The sequence below is a fragment of the Prosopis cineraria genome, unplaced genomic scaffold (genome assembly GCF_029017545.1).
Source record: "Prosopis cineraria cultivar Desert tree isolate PC_DT_omini unplaced genomic scaffold, ASM2901754v1 PC1782, whole genome shotgun sequence".
Lineage (NCBI taxonomy): Eukaryota > Viridiplantae > Streptophyta > Magnoliopsida > Fabales > Fabaceae > Prosopis > Prosopis cineraria.
In genome coordinates this window covers 1,746-28,002 of record NW_026557107.1, presented here as the reverse complement: position 1 = coordinate 28,002, position 26,257 = coordinate 1,746, and the positions used below count along the sequence as shown (strand labels likewise).

At 34.3% G+C, this 26,257-nt stretch overlaps 3 protein-coding genes and 1 pseudogene across 3 annotated transcripts; 2 read left to right on the top strand and 2 right to left on the bottom strand.

The window, feature by feature from the left end:
* Positions 1 to 6: 6 nt before the first annotated feature.
* Positions 7 to 5,715, bottom strand: LOC129300873 (cyclin-T1-5-like; annotated as a pseudogene).
* A 3,201-nt stretch (positions 5,716 to 8,916) lies between these two features.
* Positions 8,917 to 11,900, top strand: LOC129300874 (uncharacterized). Its single transcript, XM_054939473.1, has 3 exons — positions 8,917 to 9,300; positions 10,355 to 10,543; positions 10,983 to 11,900. The coding sequence occupies exons 1-3, from the start codon at positions 9,091 to 9,093 to the stop codon at positions 11,433 to 11,435; spliced, it is 852 nt and encodes a 283-aa protein (XP_054795448.1). The 5' UTR covers positions 8,917 to 9,090; the 3' UTR covers positions 11,436 to 11,900.
* A 4,630-nt stretch (positions 11,901 to 16,530) lies between these two features.
* LOC129300875 (uncharacterized) lies at positions 16,531 to 17,356 on the top strand. The gene has a single exon (XM_054939475.1). It carries the CDS (start codon positions 16,576 to 16,578, stop codon positions 17,197 to 17,199), a length of 624 nt encoding a protein of 207 aa, XP_054795450.1. The 5' UTR covers positions 16,531 to 16,575; the 3' UTR covers positions 17,200 to 17,356.
* Positions 17,357 to 18,912: 1,556 nt separating this feature from the next.
* On the bottom strand, positions 18,913 to 22,184 carry LOC129300872 (transcription termination factor MTERF4, chloroplastic-like). Its single transcript, XM_054939472.1, has 2 exons — positions 22,030 to 22,184; positions 18,913 to 21,045 (listed from the first exon to the last, which is right to left on the bottom strand). The coding sequence occupies exon 2, from the start codon at positions 20,675 to 20,677 to the stop codon at positions 19,130 to 19,132; it is 1,548 nt and encodes a 515-aa protein (XP_054795447.1). The 5' UTR covers positions 20,678 to 21,045; positions 22,030 to 22,184; the 3' UTR covers positions 18,913 to 19,129.
* Between the last annotated feature and the right edge of the window lie 4,073 nt (positions 22,185 to 26,257).

Sequence of the window (26,257 nt, the reverse complement as noted above, 5' to 3'; positions counted from 1 at the left end):
TGAAAATATAGCAGTTTCGTTTTTCAATTTCTTATATCCCTGAATACTGGCAGAAAGTATGTACATATTAAAAAAAAAAAAGGATACCAACCCTCCAATTGGCGTGGGGTGACATCAAACTCTTGCCACCAAACCTTCTCACCATCTGACGGAAGCTTCACCTTGAGGAACTTGGCAGCAAGGAATATGGCTCCAGCTGCAATGTGATGGGGGCATAAATTGCAAACACAGAGATGTCCGAAGTCTGCACACCACATCCTAATTTCAGGAAGGGAAGGAACGGCAATTGAGCATAAAAAAAATGGTGTTATCTCCATACCCATCATTCACAAAATTCCAGGCAACTTGTGCAAGGGCATTTTGAGCAACTTTGAATTTCTTTATTGCTTCAACAAGTGGTTTGTAAGGATGATGCACATTAAGATCAAAACCAAGGGTTGCAAGAACAAACCCTTTCTCCTAATAAGATTAATTCCTCTGCTGTTCATATACCTCCTGCACCATAGTTGTCAGAAACAGCAGGGTGAGAAAAGATTATATTTTAAATGAAACTACACCCACAGGGAACAAGTTGAAAATCCAAATTTTGATAGAAATAATGAGAATGTTAAAAAGGAAATTATCAAGAGAGTAAATATTTAACTCAGTCCAGAAAACAAAATTCAGATGTAAAAATGAAATTTTAACCACTTGAAAAGTTTAGGTAGAAGACCAAAAGCTCAGACAAATAATATAAAAAACTGAATCGCACTAACAAATATACAACTCATAAACAGGCAGTCCAGTGATGGTAGCAGAGATTTCTTTCATATGAAATCACGGAAGCAAGAGAGACATATAATACACCTTCTGTTTGATTCTCTGAACTGCTGCAGGATCTTCTTGTGGATAATTCATATGAAACAAGAATTACATCTTTAGAGGGGCGAGGAGTTTCCTCAACCTTCCAGCAAGAAACATGCATACTGTTTGCAATGGTTCTGCCAAAAAAGAAAAAGTTTAAACAAATAAGCAACTATTTTTAATTTATCCAATGTAAATAATTTATGCTCATCCCAGAAAAAAATGAATGAAAGAAGAAAAAATATTCTACACTGTTATACTGTATCCTGTGCTAAGTCTAACAAATCATATTAGCGAATGCAAAAAAAAAGATTATCAATGACTATGGACATAAAGACTAATGTATCAAACTGGCAGGACACAAGATTGATCTCAATCAAGCACAGGATGATTCTAAAAAGACGCATCCAAAGCTCAAACAAGTGACAAAACAAGCAGCAGGTTGATGGCCAGCATCAAAGAATCCTAAAGTACAATTCACATCATAGAATTATAATCAAATGGATAGTCATCTGACAGAAGTACTACTTGATTAATAATCACCAGAGATACATGTAACTAGCGGAAGGTTTAAAAAAACCCTCGCAAGCATGATTTGGCTGGTTTAACAGGTGACAATTTAGAATCCCTCATTGTATAAAGCTTCCTCTTTTAGTAGTCATGTTTGGGGGTCCCCGCACTTATGAAAGAGTCACAAGTCTGATGTTTATGGGAGGCCCTCAAGACTTAAGTCAAATAATTAGTAGTTCAATCAAATGTGAAATGTGACAGCACATGTATAAAGAGTCCAACAGGTTTATTACAGTTCCTTCCCATTCCACCCCATGCATGGGAAGATATTTCTAAAGATACAGGACCGGGCTCACCAACAGCACCAAGACTAGATACTGTGCCATGTTGCACTAAATGAACAAGTTCCCACATTCTTGCCCTCAAACACCCCTTTGACGTCAAAGATGTGGCAGCTGTACTAGCTAGGAGAGTGGTAAGGTTGCAAGGAATTCCCAGCCGCATTGTCTCAGATCATGATGATAGAGCACAATGGCGTCTTGCAATCCATGTAGCCGACCCCACCTAGTGGGATAAAGGCTTGTTGTTGTTGTTGTTGTTGTTGTGTTGTCTCAGATCATGACAAGCTGCCAGGAGAAATTTTTGGACTGGGCTCTTGGTCCAACCCTTAAACTCAACCTATAATACTCACAGATTTTCAAACCATAGTCGTTAAGTAAAACCTAGAAACCTACTTTAAGGTGTTTAGCAGACGAACATCCTAAACAATGGCCTAAGTGACTGCCATGGGCTGAAATTTGATTAAACACCTATTTTAAGGTCTTTTGCAGATGCACACCCTAAGCAGTGGCCTAATACAATGGGCTGGATATTGGCTTAACCTCCTTCCATAGTACTTAGTAACTTCATTTAAAGCCCTATATAGCTGTAACCACCACCATTATTAAGGTATCTGGAGGAACAAGCACTTAATAAATGATAACCGGCAATTAGGAAATCTTATTCTGTCCTAGGTGAAGTTAAAGAGAACTCTATGATGGCACAACACAATATAATAAGTTTGCTAATTCTGGGAGAAGGGAAACTCAGGTTTTCAGAGGATAATGGGGTCTATTGGAAGCTTCAACATCAAAACTTCTGCTCACTGATTGGCACAATGAACAGCTTACCATTGGTTTTAAGGTCCATATCAAATACAAGAGCAAATCACAGAAGTGACCTATAAATCAGTATTATCTCCTACCAAACTTCACTGCCTTCACTATTTACAATAAGAAAAAGGCTGTCAATCAGTTCAAAGACAACAGGTTCTATCTTCCTCATCAGATGACTTGGAACTCCTGCTACTACTTGACTTGGTCAAGGAAGACCAATTTGATAATGATTCAATTGAAATGTTGGCATAGTTCCTTCAGTGGGAGGATATTCCCATTTCCACCTTCAAAAGCACTGGGAAAGCATTTGATTGCATCCGATTCTAATTTTCACCTGAGGGCAAGGCACCTTCATCTTATTAAGTGTTGTGCCATCTTTCTTCTCTTTTTCACCTTGTCTACAATTCCCCCACTGGTTACCACTATTTTTCCTCCTGATGCTGCTATATTTCCATCCTGGTATTTCTTTAAGCTCTTTTAAATGTTTATTTCAGATAGATTCTCCTAAACTAATTGGTCATCTGAAATTAAGGGTATTCAAGTAATATTAAAAGCCCACAAAGTGATGAATATACAATTAATTGTGAAGAATTTCTCACCACAAGACTATTTACAACTAATCCATGCACTCCAAGGGAAATAATTAGATGTATTTATTAAAATAGAAAATGAAGAGGATAGCACAAAAATATGGAGATAATTCTACAAGTTTCTTTCAACTGTCTTAACAAATTCTTCAAGAATATGGCCAATAATTGGCTTCACTCAGACAACTATAGAGCTAACATTTCACCTAAATAGAGACACAGAACGAAAATATTGCATTTTTCAGACACGCCATAAAGAGTGGATTGGTTATAATGAACTGGAACCCTGAAAGTGGAAGGTTCAAAATATAAACATTCATTATTCTGCTAAGGGTTGAACCTATGATATCTCCACATCCAAGTGTTTACTACAAGAAAAGAGCACCATCGTCTGGCAATGACAATATGCAACTTAGGAAACAGGAAACAGACTCACCCTCCTGTCATTCTTTGCATGGGATTGACGAAGGAAGAATCTATGGCAAAAAATAATTGCTGTGGCAATGGTTACCTGAGGTCTGTGTCACATAAAAACCAAAAATCAACTTCATAACAAATTAATGTATGCATCTTCAATGCCGTTCAATAGTGCTTTCAATACCATTAGCAACAAAGGTAAATCTTTTTCCTAAACTTTCAAGGACAAAGTATACATACATATTTGAATGTGAAGTGGTTAGAAAATAAATCACCAATAGGACAACCTTGCCTTTGTAAAATTTAAATAAAATGTTATACCAAGTGAAAAATCCAATGGAAAATAAAATCTACAATAGATATTAAACTGGCATAACAAGTACAAATTACAGTTGAAATAGAGCTTTAACATTACCAAAAGGGGGAGAGAGAGAGGGAGGGAGAGAGAAACGGAAAGCTTTTTGCATAACAGAGAACTCACACTTTAAGTCTCATGCCTAAATCTTGCAGAAATGTACAATATGACTTGCGCAAGTAAGTTTCTTTCTTCAAGTCTATGCCATCTTTCTTAGATGGTGAATTCTCTTCAATCTCCTTCCTAGAAAAGTACCAACGAGAACCATCCTCTGGCTTCTCTGGAGTGTGTCTTTGAGAACCCCCTTGATATGTTCCATGATGAGAGACTTCTCCAGACAGCACTCCAGCCATGATGCTGACAGAGGACTACTGTTGTTCAGATTGTTTATAGGACGTCACAATGCAACAGAAAAGACAGCAAAGCACAGTTGCTCCCCTGCCCATTGACTACAAGAATGAGAAAACAAGCATACATAATAAAAGAACGCTAGCAAGTATCCTTAAACTTTTCCTCCTATTTAATTAGCAGACAAGAAGACAAAATTAACCAGCTTCAAGAACTTCTTAACAACCTTACAAAACTCACATGTTACCAATTCTTGGACGACCAATTTAGGCATAAAAGTAAGGCATACCCGTTAAATATGTTGCTAGCCAAACCTTATCCACACAAATGCTTATTAAATCTCCATATCCAATGTTATAAACAAACATTATGCTATATACAAGTTTGAGATATCATGTGAACAGATGTTGTAGCAGCAGCAGCAGCCCCTCAATCAAAGACCTCGATCACTGTGTCTCCGTATGCCACTATTCAAGCAATCTATAATCACTAAATTAAACTCCAGTATGCCCCTAGAGCTAACACATGACAAGCACAGGAATACAGAAAAGGGTAGGTTATTTCAAGTTTGGTTATTTGCTTCACAAAGTACATTCATCTGTATCTCAATTATTACACAGTAAGACCGGAGAGGAAAGAGGAAATTGTTTTTTTTATTATTATTATATAATTACTCTTTCATTTAGTAGGAAGGTGGCATTTGAGTTGCGACATAATGAACACAGAATGCAATCAAATGACAAGAGGTAAAGAATATTCTAAACGCTTGTTTAAAGTCGATATCTCATCCTTATTCATCAAACACTCCTTTGCTTATATTAGACGTTGAAGAAACATTTAATTCCCAAGATACAACACATAACGACTAGTCTCAATTTACGCTCTTCTGGATAGCCAATTAATGGCTACGTGAAAAAAAGAAGGCAGTCAAGCATCGAAGAACCGCTAATCACAGCTAAAAACGAGGCTTCCACTATAAGCACATTTATTCACGTAGAATTACAATGTAAAGCAACTTCAAAAAGTCCCGATTTCATATAAGCTCACTTGAAGAAAAGGATAGTCCAGGCATCAAGATCGGCTCACTACCCCGGAACCCTATTTCCATCATTGGAACCAGCCAACCGATATCCAGTGTCAGCAACATTAATTTTCCAAATAAACACCCAAGCTATAAGAACAAAACTAAAATTTGAGCAATTACAAGGATAATGGCACGAATCTAAAAACCTTACTTTTCAATAAAGGAGAAGAGCCCGATGGGTGCGATAGAAATGAAATCTGCAAGCACCAAGTAAAACACCAAAAATAATGGACCTCCCAGCACCCGCGCTGCACTTACTGGGTATAAACTGAATAATATGGAGATGAAGATGAAGAAGAAAGAAAAGGGAAAAGAAGATTACTTGGAATTTCAGAGTTTAGGGTTCTTCAGTGTGAAGAGGGCAAAAGGAAGTGGGAGAAGGAGGAGAAGACAGAGAAATAGCCTAAGCCGTACAGTCCCCCCGGGACCCAACGACCACCGATATTTCTTCTTCCGGTTTTTTTTTTTTTTTTTTTTTGCTTTTTCACTTTTGCAAGAAAATTTTGACTCTCTATTGCAAAAACCCCATCTCAGATCATTGCAATAGAATAGATATCATGTGGATTTTGTTGCTCCCGGAGATATGGATTTTAGCTGGTAAATTCATAGAAAGTAATTTGAATATATAATTTATAATTTATAATTATATATAATTTTATTAATTAATACATTATTATAGATAAATTTAAATTCATAGAAATTAAATGTAACGACTAAATTCCTTGTAAGATTAACATGCAAGTGATATTTAAGATAGTCTTGAAATTAAAATATTAAATTAATAATTGATCACAAGTTTCATCATGTCTGCCGTGCTTAAGACAAGTAATATCACGCAGGTGTGAAAATCTGGTAAAAAAATCAATTATTAATAATTGATAATTTTAAATAAAACAACTTTGGGAAATTGAAGTTAAGCTAGACCCATAACCCACCCAACTCCACTCAAATTTATGTATTCATATATTGATGTATGTAATCTATATTAATATATTGATCATTGTTTTTAAAATTGAACCCAACTGGCCAGTCGAACTGGTAACCAAGTGACCCAATCGTTTGTCCGATTCAATTTTCCATTATAAAGTGGCCATGTATGATCCAAGTTAAACCGGTTGACTCATGATTAACCCGGATCAACCTACCCAACCCCACGGGTCAGGCAAGTTGGCCAAGTTGATGTTTTTTAAAAAATTCTTACCCTTAAGACGACATAATTTTGGAGGTCAAAATATAAAAAAAAATTAAGAATTTAAAAGAAAAGCCAAAAGCTCTAAACTAAACTTCGAGTTATTGCCTTGGAGATAAAGTTTAGTCAAGTCATCCACCATTCCTTCCCTTTGTCCTACTCGGCTACTCATTCTTTGCTTTTGTGTTTCATCTCTTTGAGCTATCACTTGCGCGTCTTTCTCTATCGCGTCGTCCAGTCGAGTTCAACTAAGTCTTGTCTTACTGTCGTTGCCATCGATCATTCTCATCCCTAAGAGTGAGCTTTGAGGGTCTTGTCCCTGTGAATGAGCTTAAATTCATCATCCCATCTTCAGCTTCAAGCAATTCATCTACCCTACTTGATTTGAACTTTTCTTCAGGTGTTGGTGTTTTGCTCTATATTTGATAAAGTATCATTTTGAACTTCTCTCTATGCTCACTTTTTAAGCTTCACACATTTTGAATCTAAACATTGCATCTATTTTTTGTTTAGGACTGTAATCTTTCAGTGTTGGCTTGTTTGTTTAGGATTGTAATCTATATCTAAACATTACATTATTTTTTGTCTTCAAATGTGCTCAATGATATTTTTATGTGTAATTTCACTATTATAATTCCAAATTGAAAAGTTTCCATTAGATGATATACTATTGTACTAATTTTTCTTATATTAATTATTGGAATTGTGTTGGTCTACTGGAACTTGGTTTGCTTATTTGAACATATTCCCTCCAGTAGAACTTACTAATTTATGTATTCTTAATGATGTTTTGATGATTATGTTAAATTTATATGTGCTATTGTATAAGACATTAAGTTTTGAATAATGTATTTTTATTTAAATTATATTATTCTATTAATATTAGTTTGACTTTGAGTTGGTTTTCAGTTGAACCCTTCAACCTTGACTCTTGATTTTAGCTGATTCAATAGCTGGCCTGATTTTCAATAGCTTGATATTGATTGATATAGAAATTAATAACAATAATGAAATGTGCACAATGTATGAAATAAAAATTTTAAGATTATTTCCATATTTTTTAAAAAAACACACTACGCTTATCAAGTAAGTTGTTACAACCCCTATTTTCATGTTTTTTAAAAAACACACTACACTTAATCAGGTAAGTTGTTACAACCTCTATTGTTATAATCTATCATTGATCACCTGAGTTGGCAATCACGATTAGTTATACTTGACTATTATTACTGTTTTATTTTTAATTTAAAATTATTTTTAAATTAATATAATTAAATAAATATTTCTTTTTTTATTTTAAAAATGTATTTTTAAGAAATAGTTTCCAAAATAATTTTTAAAAATAAAAAATGAAAACAATGTAAAACACATCCTTATCCTACATAATACAGTTTCATGAATTTTGGATATTCTAATAAGAAAATTATATTACTCATATCATACTGTCTGTAAGATTCTTATCGTGATTCTTCGAATTAACGAGGCAATTGTTTGGGAAAAGGCATGTCACATCATTTTCCAATTAAACACGTATTCTTGTATCTTAATTTAAGGTCCCATTGTCCATGAATCATGATACATGAACACTGCAGCTTAATTTTCATATTTCATGCATCTATAATTGAGAACATTAATAAAATCATATAAAAAGGTAAAATGATATAATTTTTATGGGGAGAAATAACATGAGCCTTTATTGGATAAATTACAAAAAGGTCACTTTCCAGCTTTAAACATTTTTGTTAATAATTAATCATTTTCATCAAATACCGTTTTCAGAGATCACATGCCAATTTTACATTTGTACTGCCTCCACTTACATTGTCCAGTTATATTGTTATTCAAGACAATTCGCTTCTCGAAATTTAAAAAAAAAACATATTAAATATTCTTCAGTTCCAGTCTTGTTTACGGTTTTAACGAAACACTGATATTTTGATGACATTTTACAATATAATGATGATAGAAAGAGTCTTGAACATAACTCAATAATATAAGCATTTTTTTTTTAAATCCTTGACATACTTTTGACATAAAGCAAATATTTCAATTGGAGTCACATTGAGTGGATTAGTGGATGACAATGGCTATAATAATAAAATAGATAACTTCAAACCTATGAGTCATCGGCCAAAAGGAGATTAAAAACCAATGAATCCATACCAAACCACTAATTGTTTTTCAAAAAAAAAATTCTATTTAATTAACGATGAATTTACCGATTTTTGAGCAGACGTTCTTCTTCTAAATAATTTGACCTCGCTTTAATGTTTTCTTATCATGCGAAGATTGTTGTACAAGTTTTAGAAACCAAACTAACCTAAAAAAGTAAATATATATATATATATATATATATTTATTTATTTATTTCTTTATGCTTTCCTTGTTAGAAAATAAAATAAATTATTCAGCAAATCCAGCAAATGCGCGTGTTGGGGGAAGATGATTGAGAATTGATAATGATAATCGATTGATATTATATAATTGCGCCTCAGTTCGATATCTCTAGCTGTCTTTCTCTGTTTTGTCATTTTGAGCTGAGAAGCGAACTGCCCAAAGTTCAAATTTCTGAAAGTTTGAATTTTGTGGTTTGGAGTTCGTCGATGGTTTTGATCGACGCCGGGTCGACCATCATGGCCGCTTCGCCGATGAAAAAGATCGAACGCGCCCACCAGATGTACCGCGACGGACGGTATGGCGATGCTCTAGGTTTCTACACGGAGGCTATTGGGATGGCTAAAACTAGGGCTCAAAAGATCGCTTTGCATAGCAATAGAGCAGCTTGTTATCTCAAGCTTCACGATTTCAAGAAGGTTCGATTTTTTTCCCCTTCTAAGGGATCAATCAATCTACCGATAACGGTGGTGATGTTACTACTCGTTGATGAGCTTGTTCAAGTGGGATCCTTCAAGTTAGATTTTTTTTTTTGTTGCTCGGCTCAGGTTCCATTTTTGTTCTGATGTAATTTCAATTGGATTTGAATATTAAGGAAGAGCTTTTAGATAAATAAATGTTGATTAAAATTGAATCATATCTGTTATTTTTCTTTCTAGTTCTGCTAGTGACAATAGTGACAACTATATCTTGGGAAACATTTTTGGTGTTGTGTGATGTCTATTTTCTGTCATATTTGTACTATTTTGAAAATTGGCAGCCAGAGGTATTACTTTGTATAGCGATTTCAGAGCTTATCTCGCTAGGTTTTTTGCATTTCTTTAATTTCCGAAGCTGATATTCTGATACTTGAGGGTGAGGATAACTTGTTCAATGAGGAGAAAACCATCTTCATTATTTAGAAAATTACCAGCAGAATTTTCTGGTTGGATAGATGCTTATGCTGAATCTCTTATATCTTAGCCAATCCAGATTCCAGAATGTCTACTTCCCTTCCCCTTCTTTCTTAGAAAGCTATAAGGTCCAAATTTTTGGGCGGTATTGGAGCGGCTAGAGGAAGATGGAAAACATAATAGCGCTTAAAGATGAAATCTCATTTGGATTGACTAATAACTATGCTTGTACTTTACTGAAGGTGTAAATCAATATTAATTCCATGTGCCAAACAAGGACTGTAGATATATTTCCTTCATCTATTGAACTATGGATGAGAAAAGAAATGTATCTGTTCTCTTCTTCTCTCGCCCATCTGTCTAAAGATGTATAGTTTTCAACAGATATTAATGTCAAACCATTAGTCTTGTGATTCTTAGAGTTGGATATCAAACTATAACGGCCTTGTGTTGTAGATATTTTGTAACATTGCTTCCATGCTTGTGATTGTCCCCATCTGTCTAATTGCAAGCTTTTGCTGTATGATTTACACTCTTCTTTTTTCTGGGATGTAATTAATTGGTTGTGCTGTCATCTCAGGCTGCAGAAGAATGTACCTCTGTGCTTGAGCTAGATCACAATCACAGTGGAGCATTGATGCTGCGAGCTCAAACACTAGTCACCCTTAAGGAGTACCATTCAGCACTTTTTGATGTCAACCGACTCTTAGAGTTGGATCCATCGTCAGAGGTGTATCAAAATCTTCAAGCTCGCTTAAGGACGCAATTGGTATGGCATTATTTCTCCCATTTCATTTTGTTTTTTTTTTTTATTGCAGTGAAATATATTGCTCAGTTGGTAACTTGGTTCTTTAAGAGTTTTGACCTTTGGCATCTGAATTCTGTATCAGTAAACCTGCTATGAGGCCCTATTAAATAAATTGCAGCCTAGTTTTATTAAAAATTATAGGTTTTGTGAGAAGTCAAGCTGGTTTTACTTGTTTTAGTCCTTTGATTATTTTCTGATAGCATCAAACTTTTAAGGCAATAAGTAACAAAGTCCAACATGATACGGAGTACTTAACTGCCCTTGCATCTTATAAAACACAGCTAATTTGTGAAGATTTTCTCATAACCTAGTGAATTTGGCCTAGAATGTAGTTTCTGAATGAAGTAATTTCTCAGCTATAATTAAGAAATCATGTCCTTTTTTTTCTGCTCAAGGAAAGTCACTTGCTCCAATACCAGAGTCAGAAGAGGAGTTTGAAGAACAGGGAGATGATGAAGATGAGGTGACAATAAAAGGAGATAATAAATGGGGAAAATCACAAGAGAAAGACGTTGGGAGCGATCAGAAAGATGAGCTTGACAAGGCTTCTAATGCTGAAATAGACTCCAAGTTATCATCTGAGCAAAGAATGGACCAAAACTCGGAGCCAAAAACTTCTACACCAGGGACAATTGCCAAAGCACCATACGAGGAACCAGCTGAGCAACATTCCAAAGCATGGCAATCGATTCCAAAACCGAAAGGGCATTCAGCTTTAAACTATGCAAGATGGGACAGTGTTCAAGATGATTCTAGTGAAGATGACAACGACGATGACAATGAAGATGAGGAAGAATCTCAGCCCCAGTACCGATTTCGTGTAAGAACCATAGGTGTGCGATCAGTAAAGTGAGAATAGTCCAATATGTGGTTCCCAGAAATTGTGGCCCCTGTCCAATAGTGTACATAGTCAAGTCTCATGGACCGAATGGGTTGTTGAAGTAGCTCTTGGGTTCTGTCATGAAGATCTCTGGATTCTAGGCAAGCACCAGCTTTTCGTGATCCTGAAATTTGCATGGACCTCATGATCTGATGTGATACAAATTAAATCAGTTCACACATTGCTAAGTGTAAAGAGTGTTTCAGCAGTTGAGAGAGACATGAGAGTTGAGACCGATATTGTATGGCCATAGAGGTGATTAATTTTCCTGTTGCTGTGGTTTTAATCGTTGTAATTGTTATTGTTTATATCATAGTTGTAATTAATGCGGTGATTTTGAGCAAGAGAACTGTTACAAGACGATTGTGGTTTTGCTAAGGCGGCAGTTGCAAGTTGGTAATAAAATCTCAGAAATCACCATCTGTAGGTTTTTTGATTTATCATATCCAATTCTTCCCTACAAGAAAGGGGGTCTCTCTCTCTCTCTCTCTCTCTCTCTCTCTATCACACACACACACACACACACACAATTGATAGTCCACATACACTGCACACACACTTCGCAATAAACCCCCACACAATTCTTTTTCTTTAATCGCACAGGGATTTGATTATTGAACCTCTTGCTTTAATGGGTAGGATCACTAAGATGGGCGTCAGTTAAACTAAAGGTTCTTGACTTGTCATCTGTAGTTGATGTGTATTAGCAAATAAATAAACTACTACATAATTACATACCTTGAAGCATGGAAATGCCAAAATGGATTATAAGTAACACAGTACTATTTTTCATTAAGAAATTGAGAAATAAATGAAGGATGATCCACACTATTGAACTAAAGCTAACCAGGGCGTATGGGAATGTCATAATTGTTGCTGATAATTAATTAATTAATTAATTATAGAAAATCAAAATGAACTATCCGATATTATATCTAGTAGTTGCTGGAGATTATTCCTGTATCCATTTTCGTGCTGAACTATCTTTCTTTAATTTTTTTTTTCTTTTAAATGAAAAGGCAAGTTACACTTGAAAGAGAAACAGCACAAGAGTGCAAACTAACAGAAAACCGACAAACTAAAAACTGAGAGCTAAAAAAAAAAAAAGACAACAACGAAAACTAGCAACGGCTATCCAATATCGTTTAGGAGATGGGCCCAGCAGTAAACTGGGGGTGTTTGCAGAATACTCATTTCATCCGCCAATTGGTTAGCTCTCCTTGCTAATAAATCAACACAAGCTATAACTTCATGATAGGCATGAAATATTTCAAGATCCCAATCTGAATATATCAAAGTCCTGATATCATAAGTCTCCACTCAAAGAGGTTGGTTGGTCCCAGTGTTAGTCAAAAGCAGATGTAGTGACTCTAGGGAATCTGTGTACAATTTGATCTTCTTAAGACCCCTCATCTTACAAATTTCCAATCCTGTCTTGATGGCGAACAGTTCCGCTGCTGGGGGATGATGAAACCCCAATTTCCTTTGGAATCCTACCAACCACTCCCCTTTACCATTCCGGATGAGTCCTCCACAGATCGCATATCTGTGATTATTTGGAAAACCATCTACATCTACATGCACATAGCCTTCTGGTGGGTAGTGCCATTCACATTCAAGGCGATCAACTTCCTGGAGGATTTGATGTTTTAGTACACCACTGTGAGCGTCTTCCATAACTTGATGTATGTAGTGATTAACCAGTTCTCTCGCCCAACATGATACTCCTTCAAATGCTTGCCTGCATCGGTTCTTTCAGATCAACCAATAAACATTGCCAAAAATGCTAGTCCATGGCATCTGGATATCTTCTTACAGTCTGGGTTGTGAGTTAGATTCCATTACGTCCATACCTACAAATTACCACCGAAGAAGACAGGGTGAAACATACGGTGAGTAAGACCTGACCAGACTTCAGTAGTAATCTCACAGTCACGCAAAATGTGTAAAATAGTTCCTTACTTTGACAATAAAAAAGACACTCATTGCTTTTAATAGAGCCAATAATTTAAATCAAATTTTAAAAAATATTAATTTTTTAATATTCAAACTCATTCAGGCTGGTTTGAAAAAATTCGGGTCAAGCCCGATTGAGTTTGGGCTTGGCCCGAATACTCAAATGGAAAAAAATTTAAAAATATATAAAATATAATAAATATTAATTAATTCTTTAAATTTTATGTCATTTTATATTAAAATACTAGTTATTTTTAAAAAATTAAAAATATATTTATATCTTCATATACTTATTATTTTAAATCAATAAAATATCTCAAAATAATATTTAAAATATATTTTAATATTTATTTTTATAGTTTAAGACCCAGTTTTTTTAAAAAAAAAATTTAAGTCCAATACATCATTTGTGTATCCAAAAAAATATATTTTATATTATTTATAAAATAAAATAATTAATTTTAAAATAAAAATAAATTGAAAATAATTTTAAAAATAAAATTCATGCATGCACGAATTCCTGATTCTACTACTAGATAAACATAATAAATAGAATAATATTCTCAGATAATTATTTAGTTACTATCCATGTCAGACTTAGTTAAAAATTAAAAATAAATTAGAGTAAAAACCTCTTGTATGTAAGGGTTAAACAATATAAACATTAAAGAAAAAATAATTTTAAAAAATAATATTTTACTCATAATTAAATAATTTTATTTTATACAATATAATAATGGCTATTTTTCTTATATTCTTAAAAACAAAAAGTACAGTTTACCAAAAATTATAAAAAAACTTTGAACTAATCAGGAACAATGATTTTAAGTTAGCAATCTAAACGTAATTAAATTGAGATCAACTTGATACTAATTAAAATAATATAATTTAATTAAGATATATAAAAATATTTATATATGAACATAATAAAAGCAATGTTTAAACAATTACGATATTAATTTATAAGTAAAGAAAATATTCTTGAATAAAATATACATAATACAACGAAATAGTAATAAAGTTACTTAAGTACAAAATTGATAAGTTATTATTTTTTATTTTATTCTTTTAAAGTTAAAATAATATTTTATGCTTGACAGAATTATTTAAAAATTAAAATTTATTCAAAAAATATTTTTAAAAAGTTATAGGTTTTCAAGCCAGTCTGAATAAGCCCTAAGCTCAAAGGTATTAAGGTTGGGCTTGATTATATGAGTTTTTTAAAAGAGGTAGGATACGTTAAATTCTATTCGAATAAATTCGGCTTGAAAAAGTCCAACCTACCTGAATTATTGACTCTAACTTTTAGTAAAACTTCTCCTCATACAACAGAAGGAATTTGTAGGTAATTTCTTGTGGTAAACTTGCCACAGGAAATGCCTGACCCTTTCAAGAATTTGTAGGCCCACACCATAGTTTATGCCACTACATGTCTGTTTGTCGTTCATTGGCTCTGGATATTTTCTTATATGCAGAATGCACATTGAAATTTCCATCTGATGAAGTACACCAACAAAATTCATCCCTCTCCCTTCTATTAGGGGGTTTCACCATCATGATTTTACCAATAAACCACTCAAGGAGGAGCTATCACCAAGCACCCAAATTCCATCTACCATTTAACACAAAACTGTCAGACCGTAGCTTCAGGGTTCAAGAGGTGATGACTTTTATCCACATAATGTATCAAAGGTCTGTCCAGGGGACACCGGAGATGCCACCCAGCATTTGTAGTCTCACTACTCATGATTTTCCTGCCTAAATATTTATAGAAATCATGCCAAACCGTTGTAATCCCTTTCCAAGCGGCAAATTGACTCCGTTTCTTCATGACTTTAGGAATGATATTATCACCACCCTCATATTTAGGCTTTAAGCATGGGACCCATAGAGCATTAGGGTTCATGAGTATTCTGTATTCCCCAGCAGAGTTTCATCATAAAAGCAGCATTTTGATTTATAAGATCTTTATTACCAAGACCACCCTCAGTCTTGTCTTTTTTGATTACCTCCTTGGCAATGAGATGCATCTTTCGGCTATCACCAGCTTGATTCCAAAAGAAATCTCTGCTTAATTTTTCAATCTCATTGAGCAAATTTATATTATCTATGACATCAAGGATGGAAAAGACAATTTAACACACAAAGATAAACTAGCTGATTGAAATATACGTAACAACCTGCCCCCCCCCCCCAAAAAAAAAAAACATCATTCATTGCTTCAAATTTAAACATCATTCAAGTCAAAAATTTTAAATTTAACTAGTACAAATTAAATCTGTATGATCAATTTATAAAAAATTAAAATTAAATTTAGACTCATCTGATTAAATATGAATGATACATCTTAATAAATATATTTATTAAAAATTTTATAAAATTTTATTTTAAAACTAAAAAAGTAATTTAATCTGGACCAGATTGGTTCAGGGATGCTGATGAGCACCAAATGTGCTCCCTATAATTAACCAAGTAAAGAAGTGATTTGCAATATACTGCCGTTGGATTTTCTTTGGCCTTTTTTTTTTTTTTTTTGGGTATTAGAAAGTAGCCAGTAACCTGAGATATGGTTTGGCTGTCATGCTCATGCGTTGAGATTTGAGAATCAGAGAAAGAGTGTGAAACTCGTTAAATGACTTAAATCCCCCAAGGAGCGTCCGCGGATAGTTTTATTTAATTAACTAAATATTATGGTAAAAAAACTATGAATACTGAAAGTGATAACGCAAAGGTCGCGGGTAAGAGTATGACAAGTGCCTTCTTGACAGCTCTTGTATTCTAAAAAAATCATATCTGTGCTGTAGAGGAGTGAGTTCCACTTAAAACTAGAAGTCTTGAACTTCCTTTTTCAAGGATAAGCGAATTGATAATAATTTTGAATTGTTTGTAAATTAATTTCTGCTGATTAATTTCTTTTGATATTATTAACTATTAATAATAACAATAATCACCGTCACTAGCCGTTAGAGGAGCGCACGGCCGCCTGAGGCCGAAGAGGAAACTGAGGGGGCAATTCTGGAATATCGTTCCCAATCTGACCGTTACGAGATTCGAAAAATGGGGCCGTTTAAAACAACCACGCCCCTTGTTCCTTCTGATACTGTTCTTCTTCAATCGCTAACATCCTCCTCTGCGTCTCTCACTTTTTTCTCTCTGAATGGCTGAATCCGATCCTCAGAGCACAAGATCTTCAATCATGGAATGGAAGCACCTGCACCCACTTCACCAAATCGCAGAAACCCCAACCCATAGGCTTCTTCTGAAGCAATGGCTCAAAGAGGAAGACCTCATCCTCAGCCGAATCGCACTCAAAGAGACCCAAATCGACTCTGTTCGCAAGGAGATCACGATGCTCTACATCTTCTTCTTCCTGTTTCACTCCACATCTCTCATGCTCCTCTTCAACACCGCATCTTCATCCAAACCCCACGTGGAAAAGGCCTGTCACAGATCGTGGATCCCATCTCTATGCTCTCTGTTCTTCTCTCTGGGGCTCATCTGGGCCGTGAGGTACAAGAGCGACGTGGAGTCTCACATGGAGAAGCTTCTGGAGAGGGAGAAGGAGGACAGGAGCTTGCTGGGGAAGTGTGTGGAGGAGCTGAAGAAGAAGGGTTTGGAGTTTGATTTGCTGAAAGAAGTTGACGCGTTGAGAAGGGCCAAGAGCTTGAGGGTTGAGGCTAAGGAGGTTCTGAAATGGTCTTCCAGGGACTTTGTGTCTCTGTTTTTCTTCACTCTGTCTTGCTTGTGTCTTGCAATCGCAAGGGTTATTTTGTGTAGTTAGGACGCTTTGATGACTGATGGATTCATTTCTTTTGAATTTTTGTTATGGGGAATGGAGACGGGTGCAGAATGTTCTCTTCTGCTATTTTTTGCAATGTGAAAGATAGTCAAAGTCAGATTGTGAAATAAATTGGATCTGATGTTCAAATTCTGGTTTATATTATGTTTGTGTTGTTTCCTACCTTCAACTTGTCAGGAAGTCGGATTGCTTGATCAAGATTTAGATTCGCAGTCTAAAGCTGCAGATCATGTTTCTTGGGGGCGATTTATAGTTTGTACAGAGCTTTTTAAGTATATCTGATAGGAGAACCGATTAATTCCAAAGGCAAATATAAACATGTTAAAAAGTGAATGATACTTGAAAAATGAAAAGATAAGTATATCAGGCGAAAGTTACGAGCTTTTTTTTTGGGTACAAGTTACGAGCTTTTTTCCGAGCATAATAAATTGGTTGAATCAAGCCCAGGCCTACTAAAGCAAGCATCAAGCAATTCGGATTGTACTGATGAAAAATATAAAAAGGGACTTCCGGCATATTTGTCTTAAAATTTAAAAATTAATATTAAAATACATTTTAAACATTATTTTAAATATTTATATATTAAAAATAATAAAAATATGACAATATACATATTTTTAAATAGCTATAATAATGTACTCAAATATATCATATCTTAATATAAAGTAACTTAAAATTTAAAAAATTAATTAACATTTAATATATTTTATATGTTTTTAAAAATGTAATTTTTATTTGAGTATTTGAGCTAAACTTAAACCCAATTAAACTTGGAGCAAATTTTTTTTAGCCAGCATGAATAGAGCCAAACATTGAAAAAGCATTACTTTATTAAGGCTAATCCCAAATATTTTCAAGCTGACTCATCACACTTACCCAAACTATTAACTCTACATAATACCATTGGCCAAATAAATTGATTGATCCAATTCATTGCTTGTTGCTTTCAAACTTTCAAGGCACAAGAAAATAGAAAAATAAAATGTCCTTGGCACTACCGTGAAAATAAGAGTGCTAGGAATTTCTTTGTATTTTTTTTTTTTTGGAAAACACAACCTTTAATCCTTATAGTTCCATCATATTTTATTTTTAATTTTTGTAATTTTTTTTCTAATGTTTTAATTTTTATAATTTCAAAAAGATTGAATAACATTTGTTTTTCAAATTCACATAATTTTCATTTTTTTCAGTAGTTTTAATTCTTATAGAGACTAAAAACACTAAAAAAAAATTATAGAGATTAAAAGCAAATTTTAATGAAACTATAAAGATTAAAAATTATACTTTTTCCTTTCTTTTTTAAATTTTGAGATACATACCGAATATTTTTGGTCAAAAAATGAATGCCTAATGAATACAAGGAAAAGAAACAAAAGAAAAACCTTGTTGAAAGCCCCAACCCTACAGATCATGTATCAATTGTTGCAAAACCATACTTAGGTTCTAAGAGCCCCCAAAGTAACTTATAAGGAGCCTTATGAAACATGAAAAAATAGAAGTAATCTTTAGTATCTTCTTGTTTCAACATACTGAGTAGAAAAGTAGTACCAGAAATTAACATTCCAATTATTCTTTGTCTGAAACTAGTTCTTAGGAATTTGGATCAGGATTCAGGAATGGTTTGATCATGGGAATTCCAACTCAACCCCGACATAATTAGCACGACTAAAATGACAAATAAGTCTGGAGGCAACATGGCTAAAATGTATATCTTTTCATATAAGCCATTCAGACCTTGATCAACCACCAATACAGTGGAACATAATGAATAGACAGAACTTCACATGCCAATCATTGGCAGGATATACGGAAGACAACAGATGATGGAACATTGGACAGACTAATACAAATTTGTTGTCTTTTGAATGACAGTTATAATACTGTAGATGCTTCATTAATTTAATCAAAATCACTAAAGAGAAACTGTTCGTCTATATAGTTTTTCATCATCACTCTCCTCTTCCTCATCTGACACCATCTCATTGTCATTACCTGGTAGCGCTAACTTCCCACCCATACAGAATGATGGTCCTGTACTTTCAGTTTCAATGTAGTTGCCTTGTAATCTCTCTTCAAATCTCTGGTCACTACAATTTAGCATCCAATTTAATGAAAACCTTATCCCCTTGCTTTTCAACTTCTGGTATCTGGGTTTGATCCGGGATTCCAGGCTATATGTAAAGTATTCTGGGAACTCCACAAGCTCTTTTATGGGTCTCCCCATCTCACTCTTGAAGAAGTAAAAACTGTTCTTCATAAGCTCAACTCTTGATGCTATTAATTGAGGACATCTGATCACCATATTGGCCACATCATGCGACGGTATTGCCCTTGCAAGGAGGAATTCAACTGGTTTCATTATCACATGTTGATTAAGGCTGACCACCTGCGGCATTTTCTCTATCACTTGTGCAAATCCTTCAGGATCAATCTTAAGCTTCAAACTGAGGAAGTACTGCTGTGAAGACAATTTAGCCTTGAGAGGCAGCCCAAGAATCGGTGGATATTGAGCAATAACTAAAGGCAGTGATTCCTTCCTAAGTCCAAAACTAATCAGACAATCCACATTAGGTTTAACAGTCTCCTCAAGATTGTAGCCAAGTATATAGGGTCTCTTCTCCAACATTCTAGCAATAATTTTCTTGGGCAGCCCTAAAGAGACCAAGTAATCAGTCAGAGGTTTAATCACGGTCCCCACTCTCATTCCCAAAAAATATGGGTACTGTGTCACCATGGGACCAATATCTCTAGGATTGACACCAATACTAACAAGATAAGCCACCGAAGTACTCATTGTACCCTCAAGCTTGAACCCCAGAAGCTCAGGATACTTTTGCAACACATATCCAATGTCCTGTTTCTCCACATCAAGTCCTCTTAGGAACCTAACAACCGGAGCTAGCTCAACAATCACGCTTGCATGTAAAACTTGTGGGTACATTTTTATGAATTCACCGAGCTTTGACCTTGGAATTCCAATTTTTTCTAAGTACCCCAATACAGGTATAATATTCTTCCTCACACTGCAACCCAGCATCAAAGGATACTCATTAATGTCATCAATGGTTAAGCCCAACTTCTGAAGAAACTCAACACGCTCCCTCATGACCTCAACAGTGGAAGGAATCTCCAAGTCATGCAATTCATCAGGAATGACTCCCAAACCCTTCAAATAATCAAATATGATTACCCGCGAAACAAGTTTCTCTTTCCGTCCCTGGATCACGCCCCAGGTAACAGAAGGCATCTCATACTCAGGAAATTTGGATGCCTGCGTTGAATACGATGCATGGTATAGCAAAAGCCTAAAAGGGTTCAGGGTTTTGAGGAAATCAGAAGAAGGGTATGTAGGAGAGTGCATTGAGTGAGAAATCAAACCGAATTCATGGGAAATTAACTGGGAAAGTATAGAGCTTGAAAAGAGATTGGTGATCTTTTTTCTTCTGAGCATTGACATCATGTACCAGAAGGATATTGAAATTGGGAATAAGTGTGATAACGAAAATAATGAATCCAAGAACTGAAGAAGTGCAGGATAGCAACTAAGAAGCACTACCTGAGATTTACCCTAAGTTTGGATTTTTTCCCCCGTTTTCTTTCTTTTTTTTTTTGGGGGGGGGGGTGGGGCAACGCAAAAATTTTAATGGAAGGGAGGGGAGGGGTTTTGATGTTTAATGTTACCTTGTTTATTTCAGGAGGGGAGGAGAGGGAAAATAATTATATTATGGACATCAGGAGTGCACAATAACATGCAATGAGACAAGTGTAATGAGCTACAAGCCTTCGGCGCATATCCACCCATTCGATCAAGAAGTCATCAGATTCCATCTAAAAAGAAAAATACTTGTTATTGAAACAGATTCCAACATCAGATTACATCAAAGAAAAATCAACAGAACATTCAAGTTAAAATATTCCAATTAAAATAAATACGGTTCTAGAAGGGTTAGAATATCCAGATAGCAGCTATAGGACCATAAAACAGAACCCAGCAACTTTTGTGAGGTTACAACCTATGGTTGTAGAAACAATACTCAAAAATGTTCAAGTGGTAGATATGAGATGAGCCAGAAGATTAAAAAGATAATATTTACAGTTGTGCATGCTTTATACACTAATACATCAATCGAGGATCAAAGCTGCGTGTGTATGTTTGGGGGGAGGGCGTTCTTTAAAAAGTTGTTACAGCAAATTTATAATAGCCAATCAACCCAACAAAAGCCTCCATACAACTATAAGGACACACAAGGATTTAGAATTGAGAAATGGATAATTCAATGTAAGAAAAGAAAAACAGAGAAGGGTTGCAAAATTAAGACAACACATTAATAGATTAAGATAAATAAATGAGTTTCGTTCAAGTCATTAAGATAGATTAAGATAAATAAATGAGATAAACAAATCAAAAGACACAATGAAATTTCCGGCAGCGAAGCTTATCCAGTATCCATTTAGAGCCGAATAACGACTATTTAGAAAGCTAGTTCTTCAAAAGATCTTAAAACCTCTCAAAAATCACCATAAAATTTCAAAACCAAGAGACTATTATAGAGATCACATATAGATAATTGGCTAAACCAAGCAGAGTCTTGTACTTCCCAAGAGAAGTGTATAATCATAATCATAAATTATAATAGAAACAACTCCTGGTACAAACCAGATGAAATAGAGAGAAGATATAGATATAAGAAACAAAAGCAGAAATCTTTTAATTGCATTCAGACTCTCTGCTCAGATTGCTCAAGTAGCTCCGCAGAGAATCTGAACGCCTTGAGCAGAACGGGACGAAGGTGATGGAGAAACAAGTGAAACCTGTGAAAATGGCGACGGAGAAGCGGGTGGCGACGGCAACGAGGGCTGCAACGGGGACGACGGACACTCTGCAGGGTGGGACGACCGGACGATGGTGACGATAGGGTAAAGGTTGACGATAAATGAAGTGGATTGGGTCTTATTTGGGGCGGGGTATTTTTGGATTATCAAAATGTGTCATGGGTAAATTAGTCACGATGCAATAAAATTATACCCCTACCCATCCATTGTCCCCGGCTATTTTGCTGTTGCTTGTTGCTGCACGTCGGATCCATCTCTCCGCCTGTAATCTTGGATTTGGCCTTGTCTCCATTTTTGTTCTCTCTTTCTCAACTTCTTCTTCACTTCTCGTTTTAATTATTAGATTCATTTTAAAAAACTTGCTGAAATTATTTTTTAATTATAAAAATAATCTTGAATTATAGTTTAAATGAAATTTTTTATATTTTAAATTTATTTATTTATTTATTTTATAAATTTTATATTTTAATAATAATTTTATGAAGTATTAAATCTCAACATTTAAAAATAAATTCAGAGTTAGGATAGAAAATGAAGAAAACATGGAGAGGGGATAAATAGAGAGAAGGTCCATTACTATCTCCATGTTCTTTCCTGCCGATGACAATGGGAAACAATTTGGGGTTTATATTTGATTTTTTATTAAATATTATTATATAATGAAATATTAAATAAAGGATAATTTTAAAAGTTTATATTTTTATTTAGAAACATTAATATTATAAAATATATTTAATAAATTTTATTAATATATACATATATATATATATATATATATAATTTTATCTAAAAGTATATTATAATTTGGAATGGGAGTGAGTTTTATGGTGTTGGTAAACAATCTCTTTTATAATTGGATTACAAGTTTTTAGAATATCTATAACTGAATGATAGGATTTTGTTGGTAGGACTTTTGGACTTTTTTTTCTTTAATCTTTTTATGTTAGTTAGTAAATGTCTTAAAAAAATCAGTGAGAAAAGTTTATTAATGATATTTAATTATTTACATTATATGCAATATATAAATCTTTTGTCTTTTTTAACAATTATAAATGATGGTTTCAAAAAATTATACTTAATTATGTATATTTAAAAAATTATAATTTAAAAGTTTAATAATATTTCATGAAAAATCATATCAGAAACAAAAATATTTATCATAAAATTCAATCCTGTTTTTAATCCTTGCACATCTAAATTTGCTTTTAAATTTTATTATCTATACAAGTTTTTGTTTATCAAACTTATTTTTTTAAAAAATATATCAATATAAATCGTGTTAAAGTTATTAATTTTTATCCTAACTTTAATGTATTCTAACTTCAGTTTTGAAACTTCCTAACCATGCACCATTAGCGTGAGTCTGGTAAATTTGTAATGGGTCCAAGATTTTTTCATATAAAAAAGGATTGGGTTTTAGCTTATTCAGACATGAAAGGCTATTGCCGAACAATAAGTTTTCAGACACTGTCTGCAATATTTTGTCTGTGGCCCAAAAAAAAAAAAGAATCAATTTTGGACAATTTTTACAATTTTGTTAATTTTTACTAATATTAAGATTGGCAATATAGACTTGAGACCAATAATCTTGGGCCATTCCAGGTCCTTGGGTCTAATGGAATGAGTCCAACCTCCAATCCTTTTTAGTGTTAGTTTCACTAGAAATCAGTTCATCAAAACTTATTTAACAAAATTTTTCCACGCTACATCCATCATTAGAAGGAAAAGAAATCAGATCATTTCTCTTAAAAATGATGATGACATTTGGGTGGAAGACCATAATACTCTTAAGAACATGGCTGTATTCTTCTTTGAAGACTTCTTTAAAAAAGACAATGATGACAAACCTAAACTTAATACAACTGCTTGCTTTCCACCTCTTTCTCCTGATCAACTGCAATCCTTACATAAGGAGGTGACTGATGAAGAAATTAAAAATGCTGCCTTTGATTTTGGGGCATTTAAAGCTCCTGGACCTGATGGCATTAATGCAGGATTCATTCACTCTTATTGGAAGGATCTTAAAGACAGCATCTTTAATATGGTTAAAAAGGTCTTCAGAGATCCAGAGTCTATAAAGGAAATTAACAAAACTTTCATTACTTTGATCCCTAAGATTGATTACCCAACTTGCATGAAAGACTTTCGGCCTATCTCTCTTTGCAATGTGATCTATAAAATAATCACCAAAATTCTATCCACAAGATTACGTACTTGCATGAACCACTTAATTAGTGATTACCAAAGTAGCTTCATTCAGGAACGGCAGAGCAGTGACAATATTATTATTGCTTAAGAAGTCATTCATTCTATAAGGAAAAAAACTGGAACAAAAGGTTTTATGGCCCTTAAGGTGGATCTTGAAAAAGCTTTCGACAGACTTTCATGGAACTTCATTGATGATACTCTTATATCCATTGGGATAAACAATCACTTCAGGAAATTAATTCTTGCTGCTATCTCTACCACTCGTATGAAAGTTCTTTGGAATGGTGAACTAACAAAAGAATTCACTCCTTCACGTGGCATTCGTCAGGGGGATCATCTTTCTCCTTATCTTTTTGTCCTTTGTATCGAACGTTTGAGTCACTATATTATTAGTAGTATCAATAGGAGTGATTGGAAACCCATTAGACTAACTCCTAATGGGCCTCCTATCTCCCCCTTATTTTTTGTTGATGATTTGTTACTTTTTGCAGAATTATCTCTCTCTCAAACACAAATCATTCTCCAATGTCTTTCTGATTTTTGCAACGCATCCGGTTAACACTAGCAAATCCAAACTTTTCTGCTCTAGAAATGTCAATTTTAATAGAGCTTTGCAAATTAGTGAAAATCTTGGAATTTCTCTCATTGGTAATCTAGGAAAATATCTTGGGATTTCTATCATTTATGAGAAAGTTACAAGGCTTAACTTTGCGCCTTTAATTGAAAAGATGAACTCTCACTTGATAAATTAGAGAAGTCGATATCTCAATATTGTGGGAAAATCTATTCTCATAAAATCTGTTCTATCAGCTCTTCCCAACTATACCATGCAAACTATGCTTCTGCCTGATAACGTGTTAGCAGAATTGGACAAAATATCCAAAAATTTTCTCTGGGACTCTTCTAACAGGAGGAAAAAAACCCTACCTTCTCTCTTGAGACTGCATCACTTCTGATAAAAAGGTTGGCAGTCTTGGTATTAAACATCTTAAAAGCCAAAATATTGTTTTTATTATGAAGTTGTGTTGGGGTATTCTCATTAAAATAAATTATCTTTGGGTGAAGGTCTTGCGAGATAAATACAATTGCAGCATACCGACTATCCCTATGGTTGTTAAACCTAGTTCTTGCTCATATACCTGGAGTAGCATTTGCAAAATATGGGACAATTTCATGACTTTTATTGGTTGGAAAGTTGGGAAAGGAGACAAAATTTCCTTTTGGTATGATAAATGGACCTCTCTCCCTGATCCACTTGTCAACCATGCCTTTCATAACGTCGATTCTATTCTTCATGCGCAAGTTTTGAATTTTTGCAAACCTAATGGAGGTTGGAATTTAGATCTTATAAGGAGATACTTGTACCCGAATATTATTAATCATATTGCTCTAGTTCAACCTCTTAACACTCAAAGCGCAGAGGACACTCTTATTTGGAGACCATCTTCTGATGGTAACTTTTCTATTAAATTTGCCTACACTGTAATAGAAAATCGGAAGACTCAGGAGCACAATAATTTATGGTCCAAAATTTAGGAATGGCCTACTTATGAAAAGATCAAGTACTTCCTTTAGAAAGTAGCTTAGGATCGTCTACAGATAAATTTTATGCCCTCTAATGGGAACACTATGCAACAACGTACTTGTCAGCTAGGTTGTAACTCTCCTAACTCTTCTATTCATATTTTAAGAGATTGTAAAGATGCTAAGAAGGTTTGGGAAATGTTAGTTAAACCTTCCAAACATAATATCTTTTTCTCTCTTTCTTTACAAGACTGGATTATTTGGAATGCTAATAATGAAGCAGACAGCAGCCATTCTAGAGGATTGCCCTGGAAGAAACTTTTTGCTCAAGCTTGCTGGAACATCTGGAAAATAAGATGCAAGGAAGTTTACTCTGAAGATAAAAATCTGGACAAAGACATTGCTTTCTTAAGCACTCAGCAAATCATAAGTGATGTTTAGCTTCAATCCAAGCTTGACCATCTGAGCAATTTCA